This window comes from Pan troglodytes, chromosome 10, assembly GCF_028858775.2.
Source record: "Pan troglodytes isolate AG18354 chromosome 10, NHGRI_mPanTro3-v2.0_pri, whole genome shotgun sequence".
Taxonomy (NCBI): Eukaryota; Metazoa; Chordata; class Mammalia; order Primates; family Hominidae; genus Pan; species Pan troglodytes.
The window spans coordinates 36243165-36271134 of record NC_072408.2 but is presented as its reverse complement, the minus strand read 5'-3'; the positions used below and the strand labels follow the sequence as shown (position 1 = coordinate 36271134).

General features: G+C 36.5%; 1 protein-coding gene across 9 annotated transcripts in view; it reads left to right on the top strand.

Annotated features, from left to right (window-relative positions):
* SLC16A7 (solute carrier family 16 member 7) overlaps nucleotides 1-27970 on the top strand; it is a 197511-nt gene that overhangs the window by 153948 nt on the left and 15593 nt on the right. For 7 of the 9 annotated variants that reach the window (XM_063785519.1, XM_054664189.2, XM_009425018.5 and 4 more), the window contains one exon: nucleotides 24927-25070. In XM_063785519.1, coding sequence (XP_063641589.1) covers nucleotides 24927-25070 — 144 coding nt within the window. Of the gene's footprint in view, nucleotides 1-1252; nucleotides 20858-21820; nucleotides 22026-24926; nucleotides 25071-27970 lie in introns of those variants that run through there. The other 2 variants (XR_010148012.1, XM_063785518.1) reach the window with 2 other exon arrangements.

The window sequence follows — 27970 nt, the reverse complement described above, 5'->3', positions numbered from 1 at the left end:
GTGATGTCTACCAATGAAATCAGCAATACAAGAGCCAAAGCAAATTTTATTTCAGGGCATGAATTAAGCAATATATATGACTCAGTTTATTTTGAGGCATCAGTGACATGAGCACCTGAAAATGCTAGAAAGGTCTTGTTTGTCTTGTCCTACAATCAGAAAAGAGTTTTAATCTACAATTTTTAATTTGGTACCCACCAGGTAGTTAAAGTCTAAAGAAAACTTAGAAAGTGAGATGAGAAGATGGCTTCACATTTAACGTTGAGCTGAGCAAAAGTAGACTCTGAGTTAATGTTAACTCCCTCAAGAACATCTTTAATAGTACCCCAGTTTGGTTCAAGCTATGTTAGCATTCCAAATAGGCTGTCCTCTCATGCATCTGAACCCAGCAGAAAATTATTTTATCTTTTCCTTCAAAGAATATTGACAAAGTAACAGCAACATAATTAAGAAATTTATGGATGAGGATGTCCTTGCAATATGATCCCTACCCCCTCAAAGTCAGAAAGGCAATAGTGTGTTTTTTTACTGTTGTTTGTATGTATGTGTTTTTGCTTTTGTGACAGGATCTCACTCTGTCACGCAGGCTGGAGTGCAGTGACGATCATAGCTTGCTGCAGTCTCAAACTCTTGAGCTCAGGCAATCCTCCTGCCTCAGTCTAACGGGTAGCTGGGACTACAGGTGTGCACCCCCATGCCTGTCTAATTATTTTATTTTAGTAGTGACAGTGTCTCACCGTATTGCCTAGGCTAGTCTCTAAATCCTGCGCTCAAGAGATCCTCCTGCCTCAGACTCCCAAAGAGCTGGTATTACCAGTGTGAGCCAGTGCACCTGGCCTATTGTGTTTTAAAACAAATGACATTTTACTACCAAGAACTGCACATGCATACATATATGTGTATACATCTAATGATATAGTTATATAAAGAAAGGCATTAAAAATTAAGTTACTATTTAAGCAGAAAGTTTTACAATTATTAGACTATTATAATAAAGTTATTATGTTGTACATTTCAATAAAATCATTAAATAACTCTAAACAACAACAAAATTGTTATTTAATGCAAAATTCAAAATGTATTGTACAGAAAATACTATAATGTATTAAGTGTTTCAAATTAAAAAATTATAAAATATTTTTCTAATTAATTGTTTCTAACTCTTTTCTAATAAATAAACATTTGATTGTATCATTCTTTTCCTGATCCCCACCATATATCTAGAACTTGTGATCTTAACTTCTTCTTTCAGGCCAAATGGAGGGAAACAATCCAAGAAGAGGAGCACATAGGAGGCACCATAAGTGAAAGGGTGCAATTGTCTAGCTCACACTATTTAAAGCAAACAATACTGTCAAACAGGTTGAATCCATTTGCAGACTCTAACCAATTACTTGAGCAATTCTTTCTCTCTAGCCCTAGAATAGGTAATGGGTAGGGTAGGGTTGTATAACTGGAAGCTGTGTAAGCAGAGGCAACCTTAGTGTAAGAAGAAAAAGTGGATCTTATTTGTTTAATAATTGCAAAACTCTTTCCCATATATTACTTCACTTGATCCTCCAACACTGATCCTACAACAATCTGTGAAGCAGTCTAGATACCATTAATCATAAAAACAGAATCATAGGCCAGGCGCTGTGGCACACACCTGTAATTCCAATACTTTGGGAGGCCGAGGAGGGCAGATCACCTGAGGTCAGGAGTTTGAGACCAGCCTGGCCAATATGATGAAACCCCATCTCTACTAAAAATACAAAAATTAGCTGGGCATGGTGGTGGGTGCCTGTAATCCCAGCTACTCGGAAGGCTGAGGCAGGAGAATCGCAAGGGTTAATCGAGGGATTGGTAGAAGTGGAGAGGCGTGGGTCAAAGGATACAAAATTTTAGCTAGATAGGATAGGATTTTAGCTACAAATCTATTATAAAAAGTTAAAATTTTATCAGAACTTATGTACAGGAACCCTTATAGATGCTACAGGCCACCATCCACAGTGCAGAAAAATGTAAACAAACATAAGGACACGGTATAAAATCAAGCTGCCTGAAATTAACTGTAATACATACTGTACTACTGTAATAATTTTGTAGCCATCTCCTGTTGCTACTGTGCTGGGCTAAAGTGTTGTGTCATGCCTAAAACGTGTGACACTTATCTCTATGTGAGCGGTTCTTTCCTCTAATAAATTATCACAATAAAAAATGGGCTCTCAGAGTTCTTGCATATTTTGTATCATGTTTAGTGCAATACCATAAACCTTGAATAACACCACGGGACCCATACAAAGTTGAATTGCTTGATATGTACCATAGACTGAAGTCGGCTACTGTAGCTGCCTACCATTTCAAGATAATTGAATACAGCAAAAATACTACTGTAAGAAAATAAAAGGAAATTTATGAAATTTTTGTTGCAGACTCTGCCAACAGGTGTGAAAACCTTACACTTTTTGCAAACTGCCTTTTTATCTTGTATTGAAAATGCAGTTTTTATGTAGGTTCAGGATTGCTATAAGACATACCTATAGATATGCACTTTAATGTGATTTGAGAACAAGCAAATGACAACTTAAAGTAAAAGCTAAATGAAATATCTAAATCCAGAGTGTTTAGTACCAGCAAACTGTGGTTTGATAATTTTAAGAAGAGATTTGGCTTTAAAAAATGTCACAATAACAGGAGAAGCAGCTTCTACTGACCAAAAAGCAGCAGATGACTTCCAAGACATCACTGAAAAAATCATTGAGAAGAAATGACATCTGCCTGAACAGGTTTTTAATGCAGACAAAAGTACACTAGTCTGGGGAAAAAATGCCACAAAGGAAATTTATTAGTAAGGAAGAGAAATTAGCATTGAGAATTTAAGGTAGGAAGGGACAGGCTAACTGTACTGTTTTAAGCAAATGCAATTTATGATCAGGACTGCCCTTATCTACAAAGCCAATAACTCCTGAGTTTTGAAGGGACAAGATCAACACCAGCTGCCAGTCTTTTTGCTGTACAACAGGAAGGCCTGGACAATGAGAACCCTTTTTCTGTATTGGTTTCATTGATGCTTTGTCCCTCAATTCAGGAAGTACCTTGCCAGTAAGGGCTGCCATACTGGCAGTTTTTTTGATATTGGATAATGACCTTGACCACCCAAAACCCCACGAATTCAGTGCCAAAGGTGTCGAAGTGGTCTACTTGCCCCCATACACAAAATATCTCATTCAGCCTCTAGATCAGGAGGTGAGGTCATAGCACCTTTAAGGCTCATTACACATGGTACTCTATGGAAAAAATTGTCAACGCTGTGGAAGAGAACCTCTATATAGAGAGTATCATGGATGTTTGGAAGAATTACACCCTTGAAGATGTCGTTATTGTTATAGAAAAAGCCATGAAAGTCACCAAGCTTGAAGCAATAAATTTCTGCTACAGAAAAGATGTTTTGCAAGACTTCACAAGATTTATGATAGAGCCAATCAAAGAAATCATGAAAGAGATTGTGGATGTGGCAGAAAAGGTTGGAAGGTAAAGGACTTCAAGATATGGATCTTGGAGAAATTCAAGAGATAATAAAAATCACACCAGAGTAATTAGTAGAAGCTGACTTGATGGAGATGAAAGTTTCCAAACCAGCGCCAGACAATGAGGAAGAAGACATAGAAGAAGCAGGGCAATGGGGAAAGCATTCCCTATTTAACAAATGGTGTTGGGAAAACTGGCAAGCCATATACAGAAAACTGAAACTGGACCTCTTCTTTACACCTTATACAAAAATTAACTCAAGGTGCATTAAAGACTTAAATATAAGACTTTAAACCATAAAAACCCTAGAAGAAAACCTGGACAGTACCATTCAGGACATAGGCATAGGCAAAGACTTCATGACTAAAACACCGAAAGCAATGGAAACAAAAGTCAAAATTGACAAATGAGATATAATTAAACTAAAGAGCTTCTGCACAGCAAAAGAAACTATCATCAGAGTGAACAGGCCACCTACAGAATGGGAGAAAGATTTTGCAATCTATCCATCTGACAAAGGGCTAGTTTCCAGAATCTACAAAGAATGTAAACAAATTTACAAGAAAAAAACAACCCCATCAAAAAGTGAGCAAAGGATATGAACAGATACTTCTCAAAAGAAGACATTTATGCAGCCAAGAAACATATGAAAAAAAGCTCATTATCACTGGTCATTAGAGAAATGCAAATCAAAACCACAATGAGATACCATCTCATGCCAGTTAGAATGACGATCATTAAAAAGTCAGGAAACAACAGATGCTGGAGAGGATGTGGAGAAATAGGAACGCTTTTACACTGTTGGTGGAAGTGTAAATTAGTTCAACTGTTGTGGAAGATGGTGTGGCGATTCCTCAAGGATCTAGAACTAGAAATACAATTTGACCCAGCAATCCCATTACTGGGTATATACCCAAAGGATTATAAATCATTCTACTCTAAAGACACATGCACTTGTATGTTTACTGCAGCACTGTTCACAATAGCAAAGACTTGCAACCAACCCAAATGCCCATCAATGATAGACTAGATAAAGAAAATGTGGCGCATATACACCGTGGAATACTATGTAGCCATAAAAAAAGGATGAGTTCATGTCCTTTGCAGAGACATGGATGAAGCTGGAAACCATCAATCTCAGCAAACTAACACAGGAACAGAAAACCAAACACCACATGTTCTCACTCACAAGTGGGAGTTGAACAATAAGAAAACATGGACACAGGGAGGGGAACATCACACACTGAGGCCTGTCGGGGGGCGGGGGGCTAGGGGAGGGACAGCATTAGAAGAAACACCTGGATCGCTGGAGCCAAGATTTGCTGGAGCCAAATAGGAACAGCTCTGGTCTACAGCTCCCATCATGAGCGACGCAGAAGATGGGTGATTTCTGCATTTCCATCTGAGGTACTGAGTTCATCTCACTAGGGAGTGCCAGACAGTGGGCACAGGACAGTGGGTGCAGTGCACCGTGTGCAAGCCGAAGCAGGGTGAGGCATTGCCTCACTTGGGAAGCACAAGGGGTCAGGGAGTTCGTTCCCTTTCCTAGTTAAAGAAAGGGGTGACAGAGGCACCTGGAAAATCGGGTCACTCCCACCCCAATACTGTGCTTTTCGGACGTGCTTAAAAAACGGTGCACCAGGAGATTATATCCTGCACCTGGCTCGGAGAGTCCTACGCCCATGGAGCCTCGCTGATTGCTAGCATGGCAGTCTGAGATCAAACTGCAAGGCGGCAGCAAGGCTGGGGGAGGTACGCCCGCCATTGCCCAGGCTTGCTTAGGTAAACAAAGCAGCCAGGAAGCTCCAACTGGGTGGAGCCCATCACAGCTCAAGGAAGCCTGCCTGCCTCTGTAGGCTCCACCTCTGGGAGCAGGGCACAAACAAAAAGACAGCAGTAACCTCTGCAGACTTAAATGTCCCTGTCTGACAGCTTTGAAGAGAGCAGTGTTTCTCCCAGCATGCAGCTGGAGATCTGAGAATGGGCAGACTGCCTCCTCAAGTGGGTCCCTGACCCCTGAGCCCCAAGCAGCCTAACTGGGAGGCACCCCCCAGTTGGGGCAGACTGACACCTCACACGGCCGGGTGCTCCTCTTAGACAAAACTTCCAGAGGAACGATCAGACAGCAGCATTAGCGGTTCACGAAAATCCGCTGTTCTGCAGCCACCGCTGCTGGTACCCAGGCAAACAGGGTCTGGAGTGGACCTCTAGCAAACTCCAACAGACCTGCAGCTGAGGGTCCTGTCTGTTAGAAGGAAAACTAACAAACAGAAAGGACATCCACACCAAAAACCCATCTGTACATCACCATCATCAAAGACCAAAAGTAGATAAAACCATAAAGATGGGGAAAAAACAGAGCAGAAAAACTGGAAATTCTAAAAAGCAGAGCACCTCTCCTCCTCCAAAGGAACGCAGCTCCTCACCAGCAATGGAACAAAGCTGGACGGAGAATGACTTTGACGAGTTGAGAGAAGAAGGCTTCAGACGATCAAACTACTCCGAGCTACAGGAGGAAATTCAAATCAAAGGCAAAGAAGTTGAAAAATTTGAAAAAAATTTAGACGAATGTATAACTACAATAACCAATACAGAGAAGTGCTTAAAGGAGCTGATGGAGCTGAAAGCCAAGGCTCGAGAACTACGTGAAAAATGCAGAAGCCTCAGGAGCTGATGCAATCAACTGGAAGAAAGGGTATCAGTGATGGAAGATGAAATGAATGAAATGAAGCGAGAAGGGAAGTTTAGAGAAAAAAGAATAAAAAGAAACGAACAAAGCCTCCAAGAAATATGTGACTATGTGAAAAGACCAAATCTATGTCTGATTGCTGTACCTGAAAGTGACGGAGAGAATGGAACCAAGTTGGAAAACACTCTGCAGGATATTATCCAGGAGAACTTCCCCAATCTAGCAAGGCAGGCCAACATTCAGATTCAGGAAATACAGAGAACGCCACAAAGATACTCCTCGAGAAGAGCAACTCCAAGACACATAATTGTCAGATTCACCAAAGTTGAAATGAAGGAAAAAATGTTAAGGGCAGCCAGAGAGAAAGGTCGGGTTACCCACAAAGGGAAGCCCATCAGACTAACAGCGGATCTCTCGGCAGAAACTCTATAAGCCAGAAGAGAGTGGGGGCCAATATTCAACATTCTAAAAGAAAAGAATTCTCAACCCAGAATTTCATATCCAGCCAAACTAAGCTTCAAGAGTGAAGGAGAAATAAAATACTCTACAGACAAGCAAATGCTGAGAGATTTTGTCACCACAAGGCCTGCCCTAAAAGACCTCCCAAAGGAAGCACTAAACATGGAAAGGAACAACCGGTAGCAGCCACTGCAAAATCATGCCAAATTGTAAAGACCATCGAGGCTAGGAAGAAAATGCATCAACTACTGAGCAAAATCACCAGCTAACATCATAATGACAGGATCAAATTCACACATAACAATATTAACTTTAAATGTAAATGGACTAAATGCTCCAATTAAAAGACACAGACTGGCAAATTGGATAAAGACACAAGACCCATCAGTGTGCTGTATTCAGGAAACCCATTTCATGTGCAGAGACACACATAGGCTCAAAATAAAAGGATGGAGGAAGATCTACCAAGCCAATGGAAAACAAAAAAAGGCAGGGGTTGCAATCCCAGTCTCTGATAAAACAGACTTTAAACCAACAAAGATCAAAAGAGACAAAGAAGACCATTACATAATGGTAAAGGGATCAATTCAACAAGAAGAGCTAACTATCCTAAATATATATGCACCCAATACAGGAGCACCCAGATTCATAAAGCAAGTCCTGAGTGACCTACAAAGAGACTTAGACTCCCACACAATAATAATGGGAGACTTTAACACCCCACTGTCAACATTAGACAGATCAACGAGACAGAAAGTTAACAAGGATACCCAGGAATTGAACTCAGCTATGCACCAAGCGGACCTGATAGACATCTGCAGAACTCTCCACCCCAAATCAACAGAATATACATTTTTTTCAGCACCACACCACACCTATTCCAAAATTGACCACATAGTTGGAAGTAAAGCTCTCCTCAGCAAATGTAAAAGATCAGAAATTATAACAACCTGTCTCTCAGACCACAGTGCAATCAAACTAGAACTCAGCATTAAGAAACTCACTCAAAACCACTCAACTACATGGAAACTGAACAACCTGCTCCTGAATGACTACTGGGTACATAACGAAATGAAGGCAGAAATAAAGATGTTCTTTGAAACCAACGAGAACAAAGACACAACATACCAGAATCTCTGGGACACATTCAAAGCAGTGTGTAGAGGGAAATTTATAGCACTAAATGCCCACAAGAGAAAGCAGGAAAGATCCAAAATTGACACCCTAACATCTCAATTAAAAGAATTAGAAAAGCAAGAGCAAATACATTCAAAAGCTAGGAGAAGGCAAGAAATAACTAAAATCAGAGCAGAACTGAAGGAAATAGAGACCAAAAAAACCCTTCAAAAAATTAATGAATCCAGGAGCCGGTTTTTTGAAAGGATCAACAAAATTGATAGACTGCTAGAAAGACTAATAAAGAAGAAAAGAGAGAAGAATCAAATAGACACAATAAAAAATGATAAAGGGGATATCACCACCAATCCCACAGAAATACAAACTACCATCAGAGAATACTACAAACACCTCTACGCAAATAAACTAGAAAATCTAGAAGAAATGGATAAATTCCTCGACACATACACCCTCCCAAGACTAAACCAGGAAGAAGTTGAGTCTCTGAATAGACCAATAACAGGCTCTGAAATTGTGGCAATAATCAATAGCTTACCAACCAAAAAGAGTCCAGGACCAGATGGATTCACAGCCGAAATCTACAAGAGGTACAAGGAGGAACTGGTACCATTCCTTCTGAAAGTATTCCAATCAATAGAAAAAGAGGGAATCCTCCCTAACTCATTTTATGAGGCCAGCATTATCCTGATACCAAAGCTGCGCAGAGACACAACCAAAAAAGAGAATTTTAGACCAATATCCTTGATGAACATTGATGCAAAAATCCTCAATAAAATACTGGCAAACCGAATCCACCAGCACATCAAAAAGCTTATCCACCATGATCAAGTGGGCTTCATCCCTGGGATGCAAGGCTGGTTCAATATATGCAAACCAATAAATGTAATCCAGCATATAAACAGAACCAAACACAAAAACCACATGATTATCTCAATAGATGCAGAAAAGGCCTTTGACAAAATTCAACAACCCTTCATGCTAAAAACTCTCAATAAATTAGGTATTGATGGGACATATCTCAAAATAAGAGCTATCTATGACAAACCCACAGACAATATCATACTGAATGGGCAAAAACTGGAAGCATTCCCTTTGAAAACTGGCACAAGACAGGGATGCCCTCTCTCACCACTCCTATTCAACATAGTGTTGGAAGTTCTGGCCAGGGCAATCAGGCAGGAGAAGGAAATAAAGGGTATTCAATTAGGAAAAGAGGAAGTTAAATTGTCCCTGTTTGCAGATGACATGATTGTATACCTAGAAAACCCCATTGTCTCAGCCCAAAATCTCCTTAAGCTGATAAGCAACTTCAGCAAAGTCTCAGGATAGAAAATCAATGTACAAAAATCACAAGCATTCTTATACACCAATAACAGACAAACAGAGAGCCAAATCATGAGTGAACTCCCTTTCACAATTGCTTCAAAGAGGAATAAAATACCTAGGAATCCAACTTACAAGGGATGAGAAGGACCTCTTCAAGGAGAACTACAAACCACTGCTCAAGGAAATAAAAGAGGATACAAACAAATGGAAGAACATTCCATGCTCATGGATAGGAAGAATCAATATCGTGAAAATGGCCATACTGCCCAAGGTAATTTATAGATTCAATGCCATCCCCATCAAGCTCCCAATGACTTTCTTCACAGAATTGGAAAAAACTACTTTCAAGTTCATATGGAACCAAAAAGGAGCCCGCATCGCCAAGTCAATCCTAAGCCAAAAGAACAAAGCTGGAGGCATCATGCTACCTGACTTCAAACTATACTACAAGGCTACAGTCACCAAAACAGCATGGTACTGGTACCAAAACAGAGATATAGATCAATGGAACAGAACAGAGCCCTCAGAAATAACGCCGCATATCTACAACTATCTGATCTTGGACAAACCTAACAAAAACAAGCAATGGGGGAAGGATTCCCTATTTAATAAATGGTGCTGGGAAAACTGGCTAGCCATATGTAGAAAGCTGAAACTGGATCCCTTCCTTACACCTTATACAAAAATTAATTCAAGATGGATTAAAGACTTAAACGTTAGACCTAAAACCATAAAAACCCTAGAAGAAAATCTAGGCATTACCATTCAGGACATAGTCATGGGCAAGGACTTCATGTCTAAAACACCAAAAGCAATGGCAACAAAAGCCAAAATTGACAAATGGGATCTAATTAAACTAAAGAGCTTCTGCACAGCAAAAGAAACTACCATCAGAGTGAACAGGCAACCTACAGAATGGGAGAAAATTTTCCCAACCTACTCATCTGACAAAGGGCTAATATCCAGAATCTACAATGAACTCAAACAAATATACAAGAAAAAAAACAACCCCATCAAAAAGTGGGCAAAGGACATGAACAGACACTTCTCAAAAGAAGACATTTATGCAGCCAAAAGGCACATGAAAAAATGCTCACCATCCCTGGTCATCAGAGAAATGCAAATCAAAACCACAATGAGATACCATCTCACACCAGTTAGAATGGCAATCATTAAAAGTCAGGAAACAACAGGTGCTGGAGAGGATGTGGAGAAACAGGAACACTTTTACACTGTTGGTGGGACTGTAAACTACTTCAACCATTGTGGAAGTCAGTGTGGCGATTCCTCAGGGATCTAGAACTAGAAATACCATTTGACCCAGCCATCCCATTACTGGGTATATACCCAAAGGACTGTAAATCATGCTGCTATAAAGACACATGCACACGTATGTTTATTGTGGCACTATTCACAATAGCAAAGACTTGGAACCAACCCAAATGTCCAACAATGATAGACTGGATTAAGAAAATGTGGCACGTATACACCATGGAATACTATGCAGCCATAAAAAATGATGATTTCATGTCCTTTGTAGGGACATGGATGAAATTGGAAATCATCCTTCTCAGTAAACTATGGCAAGAACAAAAAACCAAACACCGCATATTCTCACTCATAGGTGGGAATTGAACAATGAGAGCACATGGACACAGGAAGGGGACCATCACACTCTGGGGACTGTTGTGGGGTGGGGGGAGGGAGGAGGGATATCTTTAGGAGATATACCTAATGCTAAATGACGAATTAATGGGTGCAGCACACCAGCATGGCACATGTATACATATGTAACTAACCTGCACATTGTGCACATGTACCCTAAAACTTAAAGTATAATAATAATAAAATAAAATAAAATAAAAAAGAAGAAATACCTAATGTAGGTGACGGGTTGATGGGTGCAGCAAACCACCATGGCACGTGTATATCTGTGTAACAAACCTGCACATTCTGCACATGTATCCCAGAACTTTAATAATAATAAAAAAAGAAGACAAAGTAGTTCCAGAAAACAAATTGACATTAAATAATCTGACAGAGGGTTCTAATTATTCAAGACTGCTTTTGATTTTTTTAATGACTTGCACTCTTCTATGATACAGGCACTGGAACTAAAGCAAAATGGTGGAAGAAGATTAGTACTGTATAGAAACATTTTTAGAGAAATGAAAGTGCAAAAATGTCAGACAGAAGCTTCTGTGTATTTTCACAAAGTTACACCATGTGCCTGCCTCTCCTGCCTCTCCTGCCTCCCCTTCCACCTCCTCCACCTCTTCCATCTCTGGCACCCCTGAGTCAGCCAGACCAACTTCTCCTCTTCCTCCTCCTCCTCAGCCTACTTAACATGAAGATAATGAGGATTAAGACCTTTTTGATAACCCACTTCCACTCAATTAATAGTAAATATACTTTCTCTTCCTTATGATTTTCTTAATTGCATTTTCTTTTTGCTAGCTTCAGTTATAAGAAGACAGTATGTAATACATATACAAAATGTGTGTTAATCTATTATTTATGTTATCAGTAAAGCTTCCAGAGTCAGCAGAAGGCTATTAGTTTTTTATCCATTTTAGGTATTAGTTATTTTTTGTTAATTGACAAATAAGTATTACATACAATTGACCCTTGAACAACACAGGGTCCAACACAGGGGTTAGGGGGACCAATCCTCCATGCATTCAAAACTGCATACACAGAGTGTGTTGTTCAAGGGTCAATTGTATGTAATTTTTATTTGTCAATTAACAAAAAAAATTAGAAAAAACTATACCATGCTTTACTGTACACTTAAAAATTTGTTGAGACTAGATCTCATGTTAAGTGTTCTTACCACAATAAAATAAATTTTTCAAAAAGATTTTAGAAAACTTAGGAATAATTATTAGATTTTAATTTATTAAAGGATATTCTATATTTTCCAGGAGATACTGTATTTTCTCATATGCTACTTCCTCTACAAAGGAAGATGGGAATAATTTACATTTAAATGTTAAAACTTTGTTTTTAATGAAACTAGCATGAGGTATCCTCAAAAAGGGGAGTAGAATCTCTACAACAGATAGCATAATTATTATAGGGTATTTATTCAATCATAATAATTCATAACACAAATAGAATAAAATGATAATATTGATGTAAAAAAAAAAGCAGGGAGAAACAAAAAAAGAGATAGACCCAGCAGAATGTGAATGGAATCATAATGATTACCAGTTTATATGTACATAATATGTATTTGAGAAGAATGTGTAAACCACTGTCTCATATGATTGGCATTTCTATAAATTTAACAAATTTCTTAACTATGATAATTATTTATTGTTGCTACAGTACCACATGCACATCTCTGTGCCACTTCATTTTAAGATAAGTCTGTAATTCACAGTGAACTGGTTCTTGGGCATCAATTTATGACAAATTCATTTTCATTTGTCAGATAGCTTTAGGATAACATTATTTTAATGCATGTATGTATTGTTTCATCTCCAAGTCTTGTTGCCATTTTTAAGGGCTGTCAGCTGTATTACATAATTTGATATGGAAAATATTTTGGGTCAATCAGTCTTTTTTATGAGTCTTCTGTATGGACTTTTTTTTCTATTTAAGGAAAGACATGTACATTCTGAAACTGGACATATATTATTAATCTACTACTACATATACTAATCTAATCTGGTGACTACTGAGTATTTTAATAATAACCATGTAACTTGGAACTTTTATCCTTCAGAATTATGAAAGTAAGCATATATTTTATAGTATTTAGGGTAGAGTGTAAAGAAGTATCTAGCATAGTAGTTAAGTTAAAATCAATCCATCTTTCTATGTGCCTATCTACATAGCTGCACTTTTATCTGTCTGTTAAAGTCTGTTCTTTATATACCATTGGAAACATTCGAGGGTCATTAAAATAGGACCCCATTTTCTTGTTCACTGAATAAGATTTACTTCATATTTATGGGCATTTTTCTTAAAACCTCTTGACAATAGTTAGGGATGCAAAGAAACATGGTAAATTATATCCTTGAAGTTCTTATTTTGTTGGTTATTTGCCAGATACTTTTAATTTTATCATTTGCCTTTAGAATACAGTTTTTTATTTACATCCCAATGTTTCTTTACAGATTACTGAACTATGAAAAACAATATTTATATTTCCAGAAAAGTAACAGTTTTATTAATGAATGTAAATAGACATCTTGTGATTTATGTTATTAAGGCACAATAGTAAATATTTTATAAAATATTTGTAGGCTGTATTTGAGATAAATTCAGGGGAAAATATGTTATTTCAGAATGCTCTGATGCTCTGCCTCTGAGATATAGAACAATGCAGTGGTGTGTTTGGGATAACTTATGCAATATTAAAGGCTATCTTTTCTGTAGAATTATTTTTGGTCAGTTCCTATAAACAATCTTTTTTCTTCCTTAAATTGCACAAGTAACTAATATTAGCATGACATTTTAAACCTAGCAATTATGTTTTTCTAATGAGATTTATGTGTAGATCAAAAATAGATGGCCTCTGATCTTCATGGCCATAGAGAAAATAAATATGTTTCTTGTGAACACCCTGGAATTTTCCCAGTTTTATGGATCACATTAATTTAAAAATCTATCATAGATCTTAGTGTCCGAGAAATACACAGAAACTATACCCGTTATTACAAGAACAAAACAATTCAAACTTGGCCTTGTGAAACTAAAATAAATCTAAACTTGAGACTTTTATGTAGAGTGCAGACAAAAAGCATTGGCATTTCCAGGAATAAATCTAGATTTTATTCCCTCTAAAGATTATACCATTTGGGAAAAAGTGTTTGAGAAAAAAAATATGAATGTTGTCTTACCTTTCAAATTTTATTAAGCTTATGACCATGTGAACACATCTCTAGGTCCTCCCAGGTCCTTGGAAGTGACCTATAAAAGTGCAGGGCTCTGGAGATTAAGCTGCATTTCATAGTAAACTCACAATCGCATATTCAGTAATCTCTCCTTATCTGTGGGAGATATGTTCTAAGACCCTCAGTGATGACCTGAAATCACAGATAGTACTCAACACTATATGCCCTTAAAATAGGCACAAGAAGAGATTAACAACAATTCATAAAAAAGAACAATAATATACTTTAGTAAAAGTTATGTGAATGTGGTCTCTTATTCTCAAAAGATCTTACTGTACTATACTTGCCTTTTTTCTTCTTGCAATCTGTTAACCTGATAACCAAGAGGGCTGCTAAGTAACTAATGGGCAGGTAATCTATACAGCGTGAATACACAGGGCAAAGGAAGGATTCACATCCCAAGCAGGTTGAAGCAGGACAACACGAGATTTTATCATGCTACTCAGAACAGTGCACAATTTAAAACTTATGAATTATTTATTTCTGGAATTTTCCATTTAACATTTTTGGACCTTTGTTGACCACAGGTAACTGAAACGCTGAAAGTGAAACCTTGGGTAAGGGGGACTACTGAAATAAAAAGGCATGAAGCAAGGAGCAGATTGGTTAATCGTTTCATTGTTGTTAGTGAAATATATCGTAACATTGTGCATGGATTCTTCTGTTAAATATTAAACCACGTGTATTTTTTAAACAACTAGTCTTCAAATACTTTAAATATTAAAAAAAATCACGTCTTGACAATATGATATTTAATTGAAGAAGTTACTGCAAAATGTACTTGTGTTTACAGGTAGAATATTTTAAAGCTTTTTGATCTTCACATCCTTGAGGATTCAGTGCAGCTTTACTCAATCAGGATCATTCCTAGGTACATGAAACTATGTATTGTTAAATACCTGGTTGATAAGATTTAGATTTCTTTTTTCATCTTCTGTTTTAGAAGCATTTATGTTCGCTTAAAGTCTGATGGTTAGGTTTCTAACTTTTCCAATATTTGGATTGGTAAATGTACTACTTAAGTTACATAAATGCTTTATTATTGGTAATGGCATATATAAAATCTCAATGCATTTATATGACTCTCTAGTAATTGGTTATACAAAGAGTACAGAAAACAGTGATTTACCATAGACTATTGCTTACATCTGAATCTATTTGTTCAACTCTTTTATTACCATTGCCTTGTTTGGCTCATATAAATTTTATTTAATTTTTCTTTCTAACTAATCACAATGATACCAAATTGTAGTATATAGTTTTATTTGTAGCACAGATTGCTCTCTAAAAATATGTACCATGAGTACATGTGTAAATCAATGAACATCAACTTAAACAGTAGCTATTTCATGTGAACTACACACATTCTTGTCAAGAAACAGAAGTAAATGGCTGAGGCCCAGGCATAATTCCTTGGAAATGACAATGCCAAAATGCCCAAGGAAACTCTTGGCAGGGCTACTCATTTGTTTTCACATATTTATCTATTTGTTCCCTTGGTTTCAAGGCTCTAAACAGAAATTCAGAGCATTTTCATGGTATCTGGGCATCATTACAATATTTACTAAAAGAGAAGTCCTAAACATGGCCATTTTATGGGACAAATCAGTAGCACATGGTGTTTATACAATGTTATATATGATTTTACTCATTATGCCAACTGTATTAAGGGGATTCCATCTTTCTTTGGGCCCTCATCAGGCTACCACGATATACAGTGAGTGGTATACTTAAGCTCTGGCTGAATTGTTCTGTAACGTAATCTGACTCAAGGAGAACAAATGGAGAGGGTCTTTGTCATTCTACTGTGTCATGTGAATTTTCTCTGTTTCTGGAGTCTGAGTTGTTCTGTTTTACACCTGCTATTTGAGAAACTTTTTACAATTTTCGTGTCATAAGCCAGAATGCAATGGGATGAATATGGAGCCTTTCTTTTTATACACTCCCTTGAAACTCTTCATGAAAAGCTTTCTTATTGAATTGTTTCATTCTAGCTTGAATATCCAAATGGAATGTGTTAAGATAAATTCATAAGTACGTTTCTATTATTATACTATTTATATAGTTATGACACATTGTGAATTGAACGAAAGGTCTTATAAAATTCTGAAAAGCTGTGCTGTTGCTTATGTATTATGTATTTATATCTCTAAAATTATCCACTGACTGCAAATTGTCCATAAGGGACATATTCAATGTAAAACAATCATTCCCAGAACTAAAAAAGGTCTAAAAATTTCTTTTGAATTTTCTTTCTACTACAAATTTTTGCATAAGAACAGAAACAGTAACTTCTTTCTAAAACAACAGTGGAATCTCAATATCAAAATTAGTCTGGTTAAGTACAGCATGACTGTAGGCCTAGCTGCTTGGGAGGCTGAGGTGGGAGGATCACTTTAGGCTCAGAGTTTGAGGCTGCAGTGTACTATAATAGTGCCTAGGAATAGTCACTGTACTTGAAGCTGGGCAGCATAATGAGACCACATCTTTCTCAAAAAAAAAAATCTGATGCTCAGTATCAATCATTTAAAAATAAATGAATGAATGATCATGGGACAGAAAAATGATAAATTCTGTATTCAATCTATATTTGAACTGATATTTTTGTTACATCTCTGCAAATTATTTTCATGGGTTTAAGTATTTTTAATTCATTTTATTTTTATTTGCAAAAACATTGTACATACATCTGATTTTTAAAAATTTTCTGGGATCATAAGACTACATGGTTAAAATATTCTATTATAATACTTTTATAGCAGATTCAATCAAAATAAGATAATTACTGAATAAAATGTAAACATTGACTAGAAATGTCCCTTTTAATGAAATCAATAGGCATCCTGTATATCTATAGATGAATAATTTTTAGTGCTAGTTAAGCAGATACAGGTTTTTGTCTCAATTATATTTCTTTCTTGGTTTTTCTTGGTTTTTAATTGAGGTACGTGCTGAGTAACTTGTTCACATAATAAAGTAGATGACGGTGGAAAGTATTTTATTTTCAGTATTAGTCAATTATTTGAACTTGCCAAAAATCACATAATGATTTATTATCAAAAATTATTTGTAATGATCTGTGGACTGACAATTCACTTGAATCTTCCCTCAATATTGTGAAAAGCAGAAAATTGGAAACCATCTGATTAACAAAAAGATTATTTCTAGTCAATAAACTTAGCATTTCTGAGAAGTGTATCAAAAACATTTACCAAAACTTAAAAAATGAAAATAACTATACTGCCTTTTTATCATTTAGAGGCAAAAAATCGAAAAATTAAAATACAGGTATACTTCTACTTATTGCATTTCACTTTATTGCACTTTGCAAATGCTGCATTAATTACAAATTGAAGGTTTGTGGCAACCCTGCCTTCAGAAACTCTGTTGGCACCATTTTTCATGACAGCATGTGCTGACTTTGTGTCTTGTGTCACATTTTGGTAATTCCCACAGTATTTCAAACTCTTATTGTTATTATATCTGTTATGGTTATCTTTGATGTTGCTATTGTAATTGTTTTTGGGTGCCATGAACTGTGCTCATATAAGAGGGTAAGTTTCATGTTGTGTGCATTCTCACTGCTCCATAGACCAGCTGTTCTGCTATCTCTCCCCCTCTCCTAGGGCCTCTCTACTGTCTGAGATACAATAGTATTGTAATTAGGCCACTTAATAAACCTACAGTGGCTTCTAAGTGTTCAAGTGAAAGGAAGAGTTGCAAGTCTCTCATTTGAAATCAAAAGCTAGAAATGATTCACCTTAATGAGAAAGGTGCTGAAAGCACAGGCAGGCTGAAAGCTAGGTGTCTAGCACTAAGGTTAGCCAAGTTGTGAATGCAAAGGAAAAGTGAAGAAAGTTTTAGAAGTTTGGATACAAGATCAAACCACCCACAACATTCCCTAAGCCAGAGCCTAATCCAGAGCAGGGCCCTAACTGTCTTCAATTCTACTGAAGGTAAGGAATCTGCAGAAGAGAAGTTTGAAGCTAGTACATTTTTTTTTGTTTTTGTTTTTTATTATTATTATACTTTAAGTTTTAGGGTACATGTGCACAACGTGCAGGTTTGTTACATATGTATACGTGTGCCATGTTGGTGTGCTGCACCCATTAACTCGTCATTTAGCATTAGGTATATCTCCTAATGCTATCCCTTCCCCCTCCCCCTCCACCACAACAGTCCCCGGTGTGTGATGTTCCCCTTCCTGTGTCCCTGTGTTCTCATTGTTCAGTTCCCACCTATGAGTGAGAACACGTGGTGTTTGGTTTTTTGTCCTTGTGATAGTTTGCTGAGAACGATGGTTTCCAGCTTCATCCATGTCCCTACAAAAGACATGAACTCATCATTTTTTATGGCTGCATAATATTCCATGGTGTATATGTGCCCCATTTTCTTAATCCAGTCTATCATTGTTGGACATTTAGGTTGGTTCCAAGTCTTTGCTATTGTGAATAGTGCCGCAATAAACACAATACGTGTGCATGTGTCTTTATAGCAGCATGATTTATAATCCTTTGGGTATATACCCAGTAATGGGATTGCTGGGTCAAATGGTATTTCTAGTTCTAGATCCCTGAGGAATTGCCACACTGTCTTCCACAATGGTTGAACTAGTTTACAGTCCCACCAACAGTGTAAAAGTGTTCCTGTTTCTCCACATCCTCTCCAGCACCTGTTGTTTCCTGACTTTTAATGATTGCCATTCTAACTGGTGTGAGATGGTATCTCATTGTGGTTTTGATTTGCATTTCTCTGATGACCAGGGATGGTGAGCATTTTTTCATGTGTTTTTTGGCTACATAAATGTCTTCTTTTGAGAAGTGTCTGTTCATATCCTTCGCCCACTTTTTGATGGGGTTGTTTGTTTTTTTCTTGTAAATTTGTTTGAGTTCATTGTAGATTCTGGATATTAGCCCTTTGTCAGATGAGTAGGTTGCAAAAATTTTCTCCCATTCTGTAGGTTGCCTGTTCACTCTGATGGTAGTTTTTTTTGCTGTGCAGAAGCTCTTTAGTTTAATTAGATCCCATTTGTCAATTTTGGCTTTTGTTGCCATTGCTTTTGGTGTTTTAGACATGAAGTCCTTGCCCATGCCTATGTCCTGAATGGTATTGACTAGGTTTTCTTCTAGGGTTTTTATGGTTTTAGGTCTAACATGTAAGTCTTTAATCCATCTTGAATTAATTTTTGTATAAGGTGTAAGGAAGGGATCCAGTTTCAGCTTTTTACATATGGCTAGCCAGTTTTCCCAGCACCATTTATTAAATAGGGAATCCTTTCCCCATTTCTTGATTTTGTCAGTTTTGTCAAAGATCAGATAGTTGTAGATAAGTGGCATTATTTCTGAGGGCTCTGTTCTGTTCCGTTGTTCTATATCTCTGTTTTGGTACCAGTATCATGCTGTTTTGGTTACTGCAGCCTTGTAGTATAGTTTGAAGTCAGGTAGCGTGATGCCTCCAGCTTTGTTCTTTTGACTTAAGATTGACTTGGCAATGCGGGCTCTTTTTTGGTTCCATATGAACTTTAAAGTAGTGTTTTCCAATTCTGTGAAGAATGTCATTGGTAGCTTGATGGGGATGGCATTGAATCTATAAATTACCTTGGGCAGTATGGCCATTTTCACGATATTGATTCTTCCTACCCATGAGCATGGAATGTTCTTCCATTTGTTTGTATCCTCTTTTATTTCCTTGAGCAGTGGTTTGTAGTTCTCCTTGAAGAGGTCCTTCTCATCCCTTGTAAGTTGGATTCCTAGGTATTTTATTCTCTTTGAAGCAATTGTGAATGGGAGTTCACTCATGATTTAGCTCTCTGTTTGTTATTGGTGTATAGGAATGCTTGTGATTTTTGCACATTGATTTTGTATCCTGAGACTTTGCTGAAGTTGCTTATCAGCTTAAGGAGATTTTGGGCTGAGACATTGGGGTTTTCTAGATATACAATCATGTCATCTGCAAACAGGGACAATTTGACATCCTCTTTTCCTAATTGAATGCCCTTTATTTCCTTCTCCTGCCTGATTGCCCTGGCCAGAACTTCCAACACTATGTTGAATAGGAGTGGTGAGAGAGGGCATCCCTGTCTTGTGCCAGTTTTCAAAGGGAATGCTTCCAGTTTTTGCCCATTCAGTATGATATTGGCTGTGGGTTTGTCATAGATAGCTCTTATTTTGAGATATGTCCCATCAATACCTAATTTATTGAGAGTTTTTAGCATGAAGGGTTGTTGAATTTTGTCAAAGGCATTTTCTGCATCTATTGAGATAATCATGTAGTTTTTGTGTTTGGTTCTGTTTATATGCTGGATTATGTTTATTGGTTTTTGTATGTTGAACCAGCCTTGCATCCCAGGGATGAAGCCCACTTGATCATGGTGGATAAGCTTTTTGATGTGCTGCTGGATTCGTTTTGCCAGTATTTTATTGAGGATTTTTGCATCAATGTTCATCAAGGATATTGGTCTAAAATTCTCTTTTTTGGTTGTGTCTCTGCCAGGCTTTGGTATCAGGATAATGCTGGCCTCATAAAATGAGTTAGGGAGGATTCCCTCTTTTTCTATTGATTGGAACAGCTTCAGAAGGAATGGTACCAGTTCCTCCTTGTACCTCTGGTAGAATTCGGCGGTGAATCCATCTGGTCCTGGGCTTTTTTTGGTTGGTAAGCTATTAATTATGGCCTCAAATTCAGAGCCTGTTATTGATCTATTCAGAGATTCAACTTCTTCCGGGTTTAGTCTTGGGAGGGTGTATGTGTTGAGGAATTTATCCATTTCTTCTAGATTTTCTAGTTTATTAGCGAGATGGCTTCTTTCCTTAAACCTCATGAATCAACATTTACTAGCTTCTAGTTTATTTGCATATTAGAAGCTAGTAAATGTTGATTCATGAGGTTTAAGGAAAGAAGCCATCTTGCTAACATGAAAGTGAAAGGTGAAGCAACAAATGCTGATTAGAAACTGCAGCAAGTTATCCTGAAGATCTAGCTAAGATCATTGATAAAGGTGACTACACTGAACAACAGATTGTCAGTGTTGATGAAATAGCCTTCTATTGGAAGTAGATGCTATCTAGGACTTTCATCGGTAGACAGCAGAAGCCAATGCTTGTCTTCAAAGCTTCAAAGGACAAGCTGACTCTCTTGTTAGGGCCCAATGAAGCTGGTGACTTTAAGTTGAAGCAAAGCTCATTTACTATTCTGCAAAATCTGTGGCCCTTAATAATTATGCCAAATCTGGTCTGCCTGTGTTTTATAAATGGAATAGCAAAGTCTGTGTAATAGTACATTTGTTTACAGCATAGTTTGCTGAATATTTTAAGCCCACTGTTGAGACCTGCTGCTAAGAAAAAAAGTTCCTTTCAAAATATTACTGCTTATTGACAATGCACCTGGGTCACCCAGGAGCTCTGATAGAGATGTACAAAGAGGTTAATATTGTTTTCATGCCTGCTAATACAACATTCATTCTGCAGCTCATGGATCAAGGAGTCATTTCAAGTTTCAATTTCAGCAAACTATCACAAGGACAAAAAACCAAACACCGCATGTTCTCACTCATAGGTGGGAATTGAACAATGAGAACACTTGGACACAGGAAGGGGAACATCACACACTGGGGCCTGTCGTGGGGTGGGGGGACGGGGGAGGGATAGCATTAGGAGATATACCTAATGTAAATAAGGAGTTAATGGATGCAGCACACCAACATGGCCCATGTATACATATGTAACAAACCTGCACGTTGTGCACATGTACCCTAGAACTTAAAGCATAATAAAAAAATTTAAATACATTTTGTAAGCTTACAGCTGCCGTACATAATGATTCCTCTGATGAATCTGGGAAAAGGAGATGGAAAATCTTCTGGAAAGGATTTGCTATTCTAGATAACATCACGATCATTCACTGTTATGGGAGGAGGTCAAAATACCAACATTAACAGAAGTTTGGAAGAAGTTTATTTCAATCCTCATGGGTGACTTTAAGAGGCTCAGGACTTCAGTGAAGTAAGTAACTGCAGATGTGGTAGAAATAGCAAGAGAACTAGAATTAGAAGTGGAGCCTGAAGGTGTGACTAGATTGCTGCAATCTTATAAAACTTGAATCAAGGAGAGTTGCTTCTTATGGATGAGCCAAGAAAGTGGTTTCTTGAAATATAATTTACTCCTGATGAAAATGCTGTATATATTGTTGATATAACTACAAAAGGTTTAGAATATTACATAAACTTAGTTGATAAAGCAGTGGAAAGGTTTGAGAGAACTGACTCCAGTTTAGAAAGAAGTTCTACTGTGGGTAAAATGCTGTCAAATGACATCACATGCTACAAAGAAATCTAGCATGAAAGGAAGAATCAACTGATGCAACAAACTTGTTGGTCTTATTTTAAGCAATTGCCAGCCAGGTGCAATGGCTCACACTTATAATCCCAGCATTTAGGGAGGCTGAGGTGGTAGTATCACTTGAGCCCAGGAATTCAAGACCAGCCTGGGCAACATAGCAAGGCCCCGTCTCTATGAAAAAAATTAAAAAGAATAGCCAGGCATGGTGGCACACACCTGTGGTCCTAGCTACTAGGGAGACTTAGTTGGGAGGATCTCGAGTCTAGGTGGTCAAGGCTTCAGTGAGCTATGATCGATCCACTGCACTCCAGCCTGGGTGACAGAGCAAGACTCTGTCTCAACAACAACAACAAAAGATTGCCACAGCTACCCCAGCCTTTAGCAACTGCCAACCCTGATCAGTCAGCAGCCATCAACATCAAAACAGGACCCTCCACCAGCAAAAAGACTGAAAATCACTGAAGGCTGAAATGATCATTAACATTTTTTAGCAATAAAATATTTTTAATTAAGTTATGCACACTTTTTAGATATAATTCTATGCACACTTAATATAGTGTGTAAAGTGTAAACATAACTTTTATATGCACTGAGAAACCAAAAAATTTGTGACTCACTTTATTGCAATATTCACCTTATCAAGGTTCTCTGGAACCTCACCTGCAGTGTCTCTGAGGTATGTCTTATATAATATGTGTTATATATATTCTCTACGTGTATAATTTATTTTCTTCAGCTCTTCAGGTGAACTTTACCATGTTAGGGACAGAATTATATTCTTTTTATACAACTTGTACAATTTTCTTTTAGTTCTTGCCTCCAAACCCTGTTGTTTTTATAGAGCATTCTTTCATGTGGCCTTTTTAAAGTTTTATGTTGTTTGCTATTATAAATGCAAACTTTTGTATTCTGTGTTTGAGTTATCTCTTTCTGAAATTGTGTGTTATTACCAATATTCTTTCAAAAGATATTGTGGAGTTAATAGTATTAGGCACTGAAGTTTAATTTTAAATTTTTTTGCAGAATAAAAATAATAATTATATTTGTATAAAAGGATATGAGTGCATTGATAAGTGAATCTCAATGTGTTTTATATATGATCCATGTAAAAATTCTCAAATACAATACACTTGGAAATTCTTAATACCATAGTATTAGCTGAAAAATCATGTTTTTTAGGCCAAATATTGGATTGAAAATTCTGACCTAACCTAGTATTTATTTCCTCCAAATAGTGTCCCTAGTTTCAGATGAAATACAATTTTAATTTAAGAATGAAATGTGAAAGCAAGCCATTTATACGTTGACAAGTCCCATAAAGTACTATGGAATTTAATCAAGTCTAAGATAGTCTCAATTATTAAGTTACACTGTTATTTTATAGTACACGAAGAAAGAAAATAATGCTGTCACTGAAGTAAAACACAGTTTCTTAACATTTAGAATTTTTATAACTACTAAAAGAACTTTTTTAGACTTAAATGCAGATTATTTTAATAATTTTAATCACTTGTGAATATTTTATGTATATACACACACAGACATACATTGGAAAATATACATTAAAAAAATTGGTAAGGCATTCCTAAACCTTCTTCCCTTTCACTACCGGACTCTTCTAAATTACTTTGGAGTCTGAGTTTTCAACATTCACATCTCACACCTAAGCTTATTCTGTCAGTGTGCAATATATTTTAACAGAGAGATCCACCATTTTTCCAGTGATTTCATCTAAAGAGCTACACCCAATCTTTAAGTTTTGATGTTGCTATTTACTCTACCTTACTAGAACGTGTCAATAGAAGATTTTCCTGTCAAAAATCAGGATTTATATTTATATTCATTTTTCAAATGCTCCTTAAAAGGTTCTACTGAAATGTGATTAAGCATTGTCCAATCAAGCCACAGGAAATAATAACCAAATTCAGACATGCATAGTCCATGATAACAACATTACTACCTATGACTGCCTCTTGATGAACCTAGATTGGAAAAAGTCATTAGGTGTAAGACATCCTTATTGCTAATATGATAGGATGTGAAAACAATAGGTGTCTTAGAATCAACAAATTATAGTATTAAAGAAAAATCACTGTTGAAGATAATTTTAAAAAACAATTTCAGCTCTAATTAATGGCATATGTATGTGTATACAGACACATTATTCTAGAAAATAAAATTTTAACAGACAAGTCATTTATGTAATTCCTAGATTTTTTTGTTACATAAATTTACTTGCATCTTTTAAGATGTTTTGGACATTTTAGCTATGTTCTATTGAAAAACTTTTCCATCAAGATTTGAATGATTATGGTTACAACAAAATATATGTTCAACACTTCTAATTTATTATTTCATGTGCTTTTATACGTATGACTGAAAATAACCTGTCAAACTGATCATTTGTGAAGTATTGGAAAGTTCTCATTATGTTTCATGTGAACTAGTATTTCTCCTCTGACCATTAAAATGTGCTTTCTTGCCTTTCCAAATGATTGGATGTTAAAGATAAACAAATAAATGACAAGAGCAACTGAGTATTTCTTTATCTCCTCTCTGCTGTAGGTCCTGTAAGTAGTGTTTTGGTGAATAAATACGGCAGCCGGCCGGTGGTGATAGCAGGAGGCTTATTATGCTGTCTTGGAATGGTGTTGGCCTCCTTTAGTAGCAGCGTGGTACAGCTGTACCTCACTATGGGATTCATTACAGGTAAGCCATTTAGTCTTCAGCTTATTCTTAACTCTTCTGTTATTTTCAAAGCTCTATGAGAAGAATGAACAACAGAAAATTCTTATTTTCTTTGAATTTATTTTTTTATAAACAATGCAGTTTTAAAGTATTTTTATCTAGTACATTGAAATTCAAGCTATATAATGGGCAAACATTTCATTTTTAAAAAAATAAAAAATTATCAGACAAGTTACATGTTATAAATTTAAAAAGAAAACAGCTTTAGTTTGCTTTTTTTCCTTTTTTGCTTTTTACTCTTCAGCCAATGGAGATGGTATTGTTGGACACAGACTTTCTGATGTAAATAAATACCTTCGTTATTATAAAACTTATTTTCATGACTTATCTCCATTTGCAGTATCTGACTTTCCACTCATAATATGTTAAAACGATGCCAGAGAGATATTTTCTGGATGCACTGATTTAGCTTTAACAATAAAATTATTGTTACTTGTTCTGATTAGTGGTAGAGCTCATTAACCCTGTTCCTTCTTTTTCTTACTGAAATGATCCTGTTTAAAAGCTCGGTGAGCCACACTTTCTTCTAACGCAAATATTAAAAATGACCTACTGTCACTTGATGATAGTTGTTTCTCATGCACATATCTATTGACTCAAAATGACCACAATATGTACACCTGGAAAGCACTATTTTTATTAGTCTAAATAAAAAATTGCATTACAAATTTATATTCAACATATTAGGAAAAATTGGACTTCAATATATAAAGAGACTGAATCTTTTCTTTCTGCCCAGAGATAAAAAGGCAAACATATTTACACTCATGTAATCTTACACTCATGCATCATTTGATGAAAAAAAGTATTGAAGCTTACAGTAATAGTGATGTTAAAATCTTTCTCTTTACAATCTATCCACATCTCTCTCCTTTTTTGATATAACAAAATGCATTTAATATTGTAAATGAAAACCGTCTTATATGTAAGCATTATCATAGTGAAGAGAGTGCCTTTTCTTTTGTGTAGAGAAATTGACTACTGCATTTGACTGTAGAAGTCGGGATGCGCCTACAAGTAGGGAAAAGATGATTTTGTTATTTCCTTCACTACAGATATCAATGGCATTATTGGTGTTTCAACTTAGGATTGTATTCCTTTGGCTCTTAAATACTTTGATGCCCCCAAATTCAATTATTAAGTCCATCTATGAGGGATTTACTTTAAATCATTATCAGCAAATACTTTGACTTTGGTTTCCAAAAGTAGACAGATCTAGCATTTAAACTTGACTTGACACATATGATCTGTGTGATCATGGGTACGTTAACCCCCTTATACTTTCTTTGTCTATAAAATTAGATAAATAATAGCTCTTTTTAAAGGAGTTATTAGAAAAATGTAAAAAATGAATACGTAGTACTTTACAGAGTACCCAGAATTTTGATGATCATAAATAAATATTTGCAAATAATCATAATACCATTTATATAATATCTTACAGTTCTAAAACTTACTTTATTTTGGCAAAATCTTTTTGTGTTGTTAGGTGAAGTCAAGCTCAGGAAGTCTAAGTGTTTTGCCCAGTAATATAAAATAGGTACCTATTTGGAGTAGATCAGTTCTATTGATTTCAAGCCTATGTTTGTTTTACCATGCCAGAATGAGAAAGAGATGGCAACTATTTCCAAATGAAAATATGGATTAAGATTTGAAGGCAAAAGTTCCAGGCAACAGAATGGGGAAAATGATATAAGATTAAAAAAAAAAAAACCTTAAGCTCTGAAACATAATACCTGGATTTTAATTTGGGTTCTTCTACTTACAAGCTACTTGACCATAGGCTGGTCAGTTTTGTTATTTATAAATCGGATTTAATTACACTCATTCTGAATATCTCACAGGTATGGCTGAGGTATAGCGTTAGAGAACATGCTGTCCTGTTACTCTCCAAAGCATGTTCTTGTTCCTTCTTGTCAGCTTTTAGGGGTCATCTTACTTATAGAAAATGTCTGTATTAAAGGGTTGGAGTATTTGTACACAGACCTGTGTATTTCACAACTGGAATACTTAACCACTTTACAGAACTGTTTCAATCTAGGTAAATTAGTTAATATAGAAGAACTCTTACCTCTCTAGCCCCTAAAATAAATATAGAGTAATTCCTAGTTTAAGGGAAAACAAGAGATAGTTTATATAAGCCCAATTTTATATAAACCAATGTACTTTTTTTTTGAGACAGAATCTTGCTCTTTCGCCAGGCTAGAGTGCAGTGGCATGATCTCGGCTCACTGCAATCTCCGCCTCCTCAGTCCAAGCGATTCTCTTGCCTCAGCCTCCCAAGTAGCTGGGATTACAGGCATGTGCCACCACACCCGGCTAATTTTTGTATTTTTAGTAGAGACGGGGTTTCACCATGTTGGCCAGGATGGTCTCGATCTCCTGACCTCATGATCCATCTGCCCTGGCCTCTCAAAGTGCTGGGATTACAGGCATGAACCACCACTCCCAGCCTAAATCAATGTACTTTTTAAAGGATCTTATTTATTACAATTGCTCAGTAGTGCCTTAGTGAGCTACAAGAGGTAATTTATTTTCCAAAGGTGATACTCAACACTGCCAAGGAACTCCCTAGACAGTGGGACTTTGGCTCATATAAACAATCAGTGTTAATCCCTGAATTAAAACTATGTTTCAAGCAAAAAATTCCTTTTTACTTAGCACACAAGTGCATCTATATACATTAAATGTGGAATGTGAGGGATGTACAGCATGAAATTTTTGTTATTTGCATAGTATTGAAACAAATGTTTGTGGGGAGACATAAGATTGTTACAAATTACGACCTTTTTAGTCTGTTTATAATTCTTCAATGCCGAAAGGAAAGTATTAATTTTTATATTGCCCTGTTGCTCACAAGG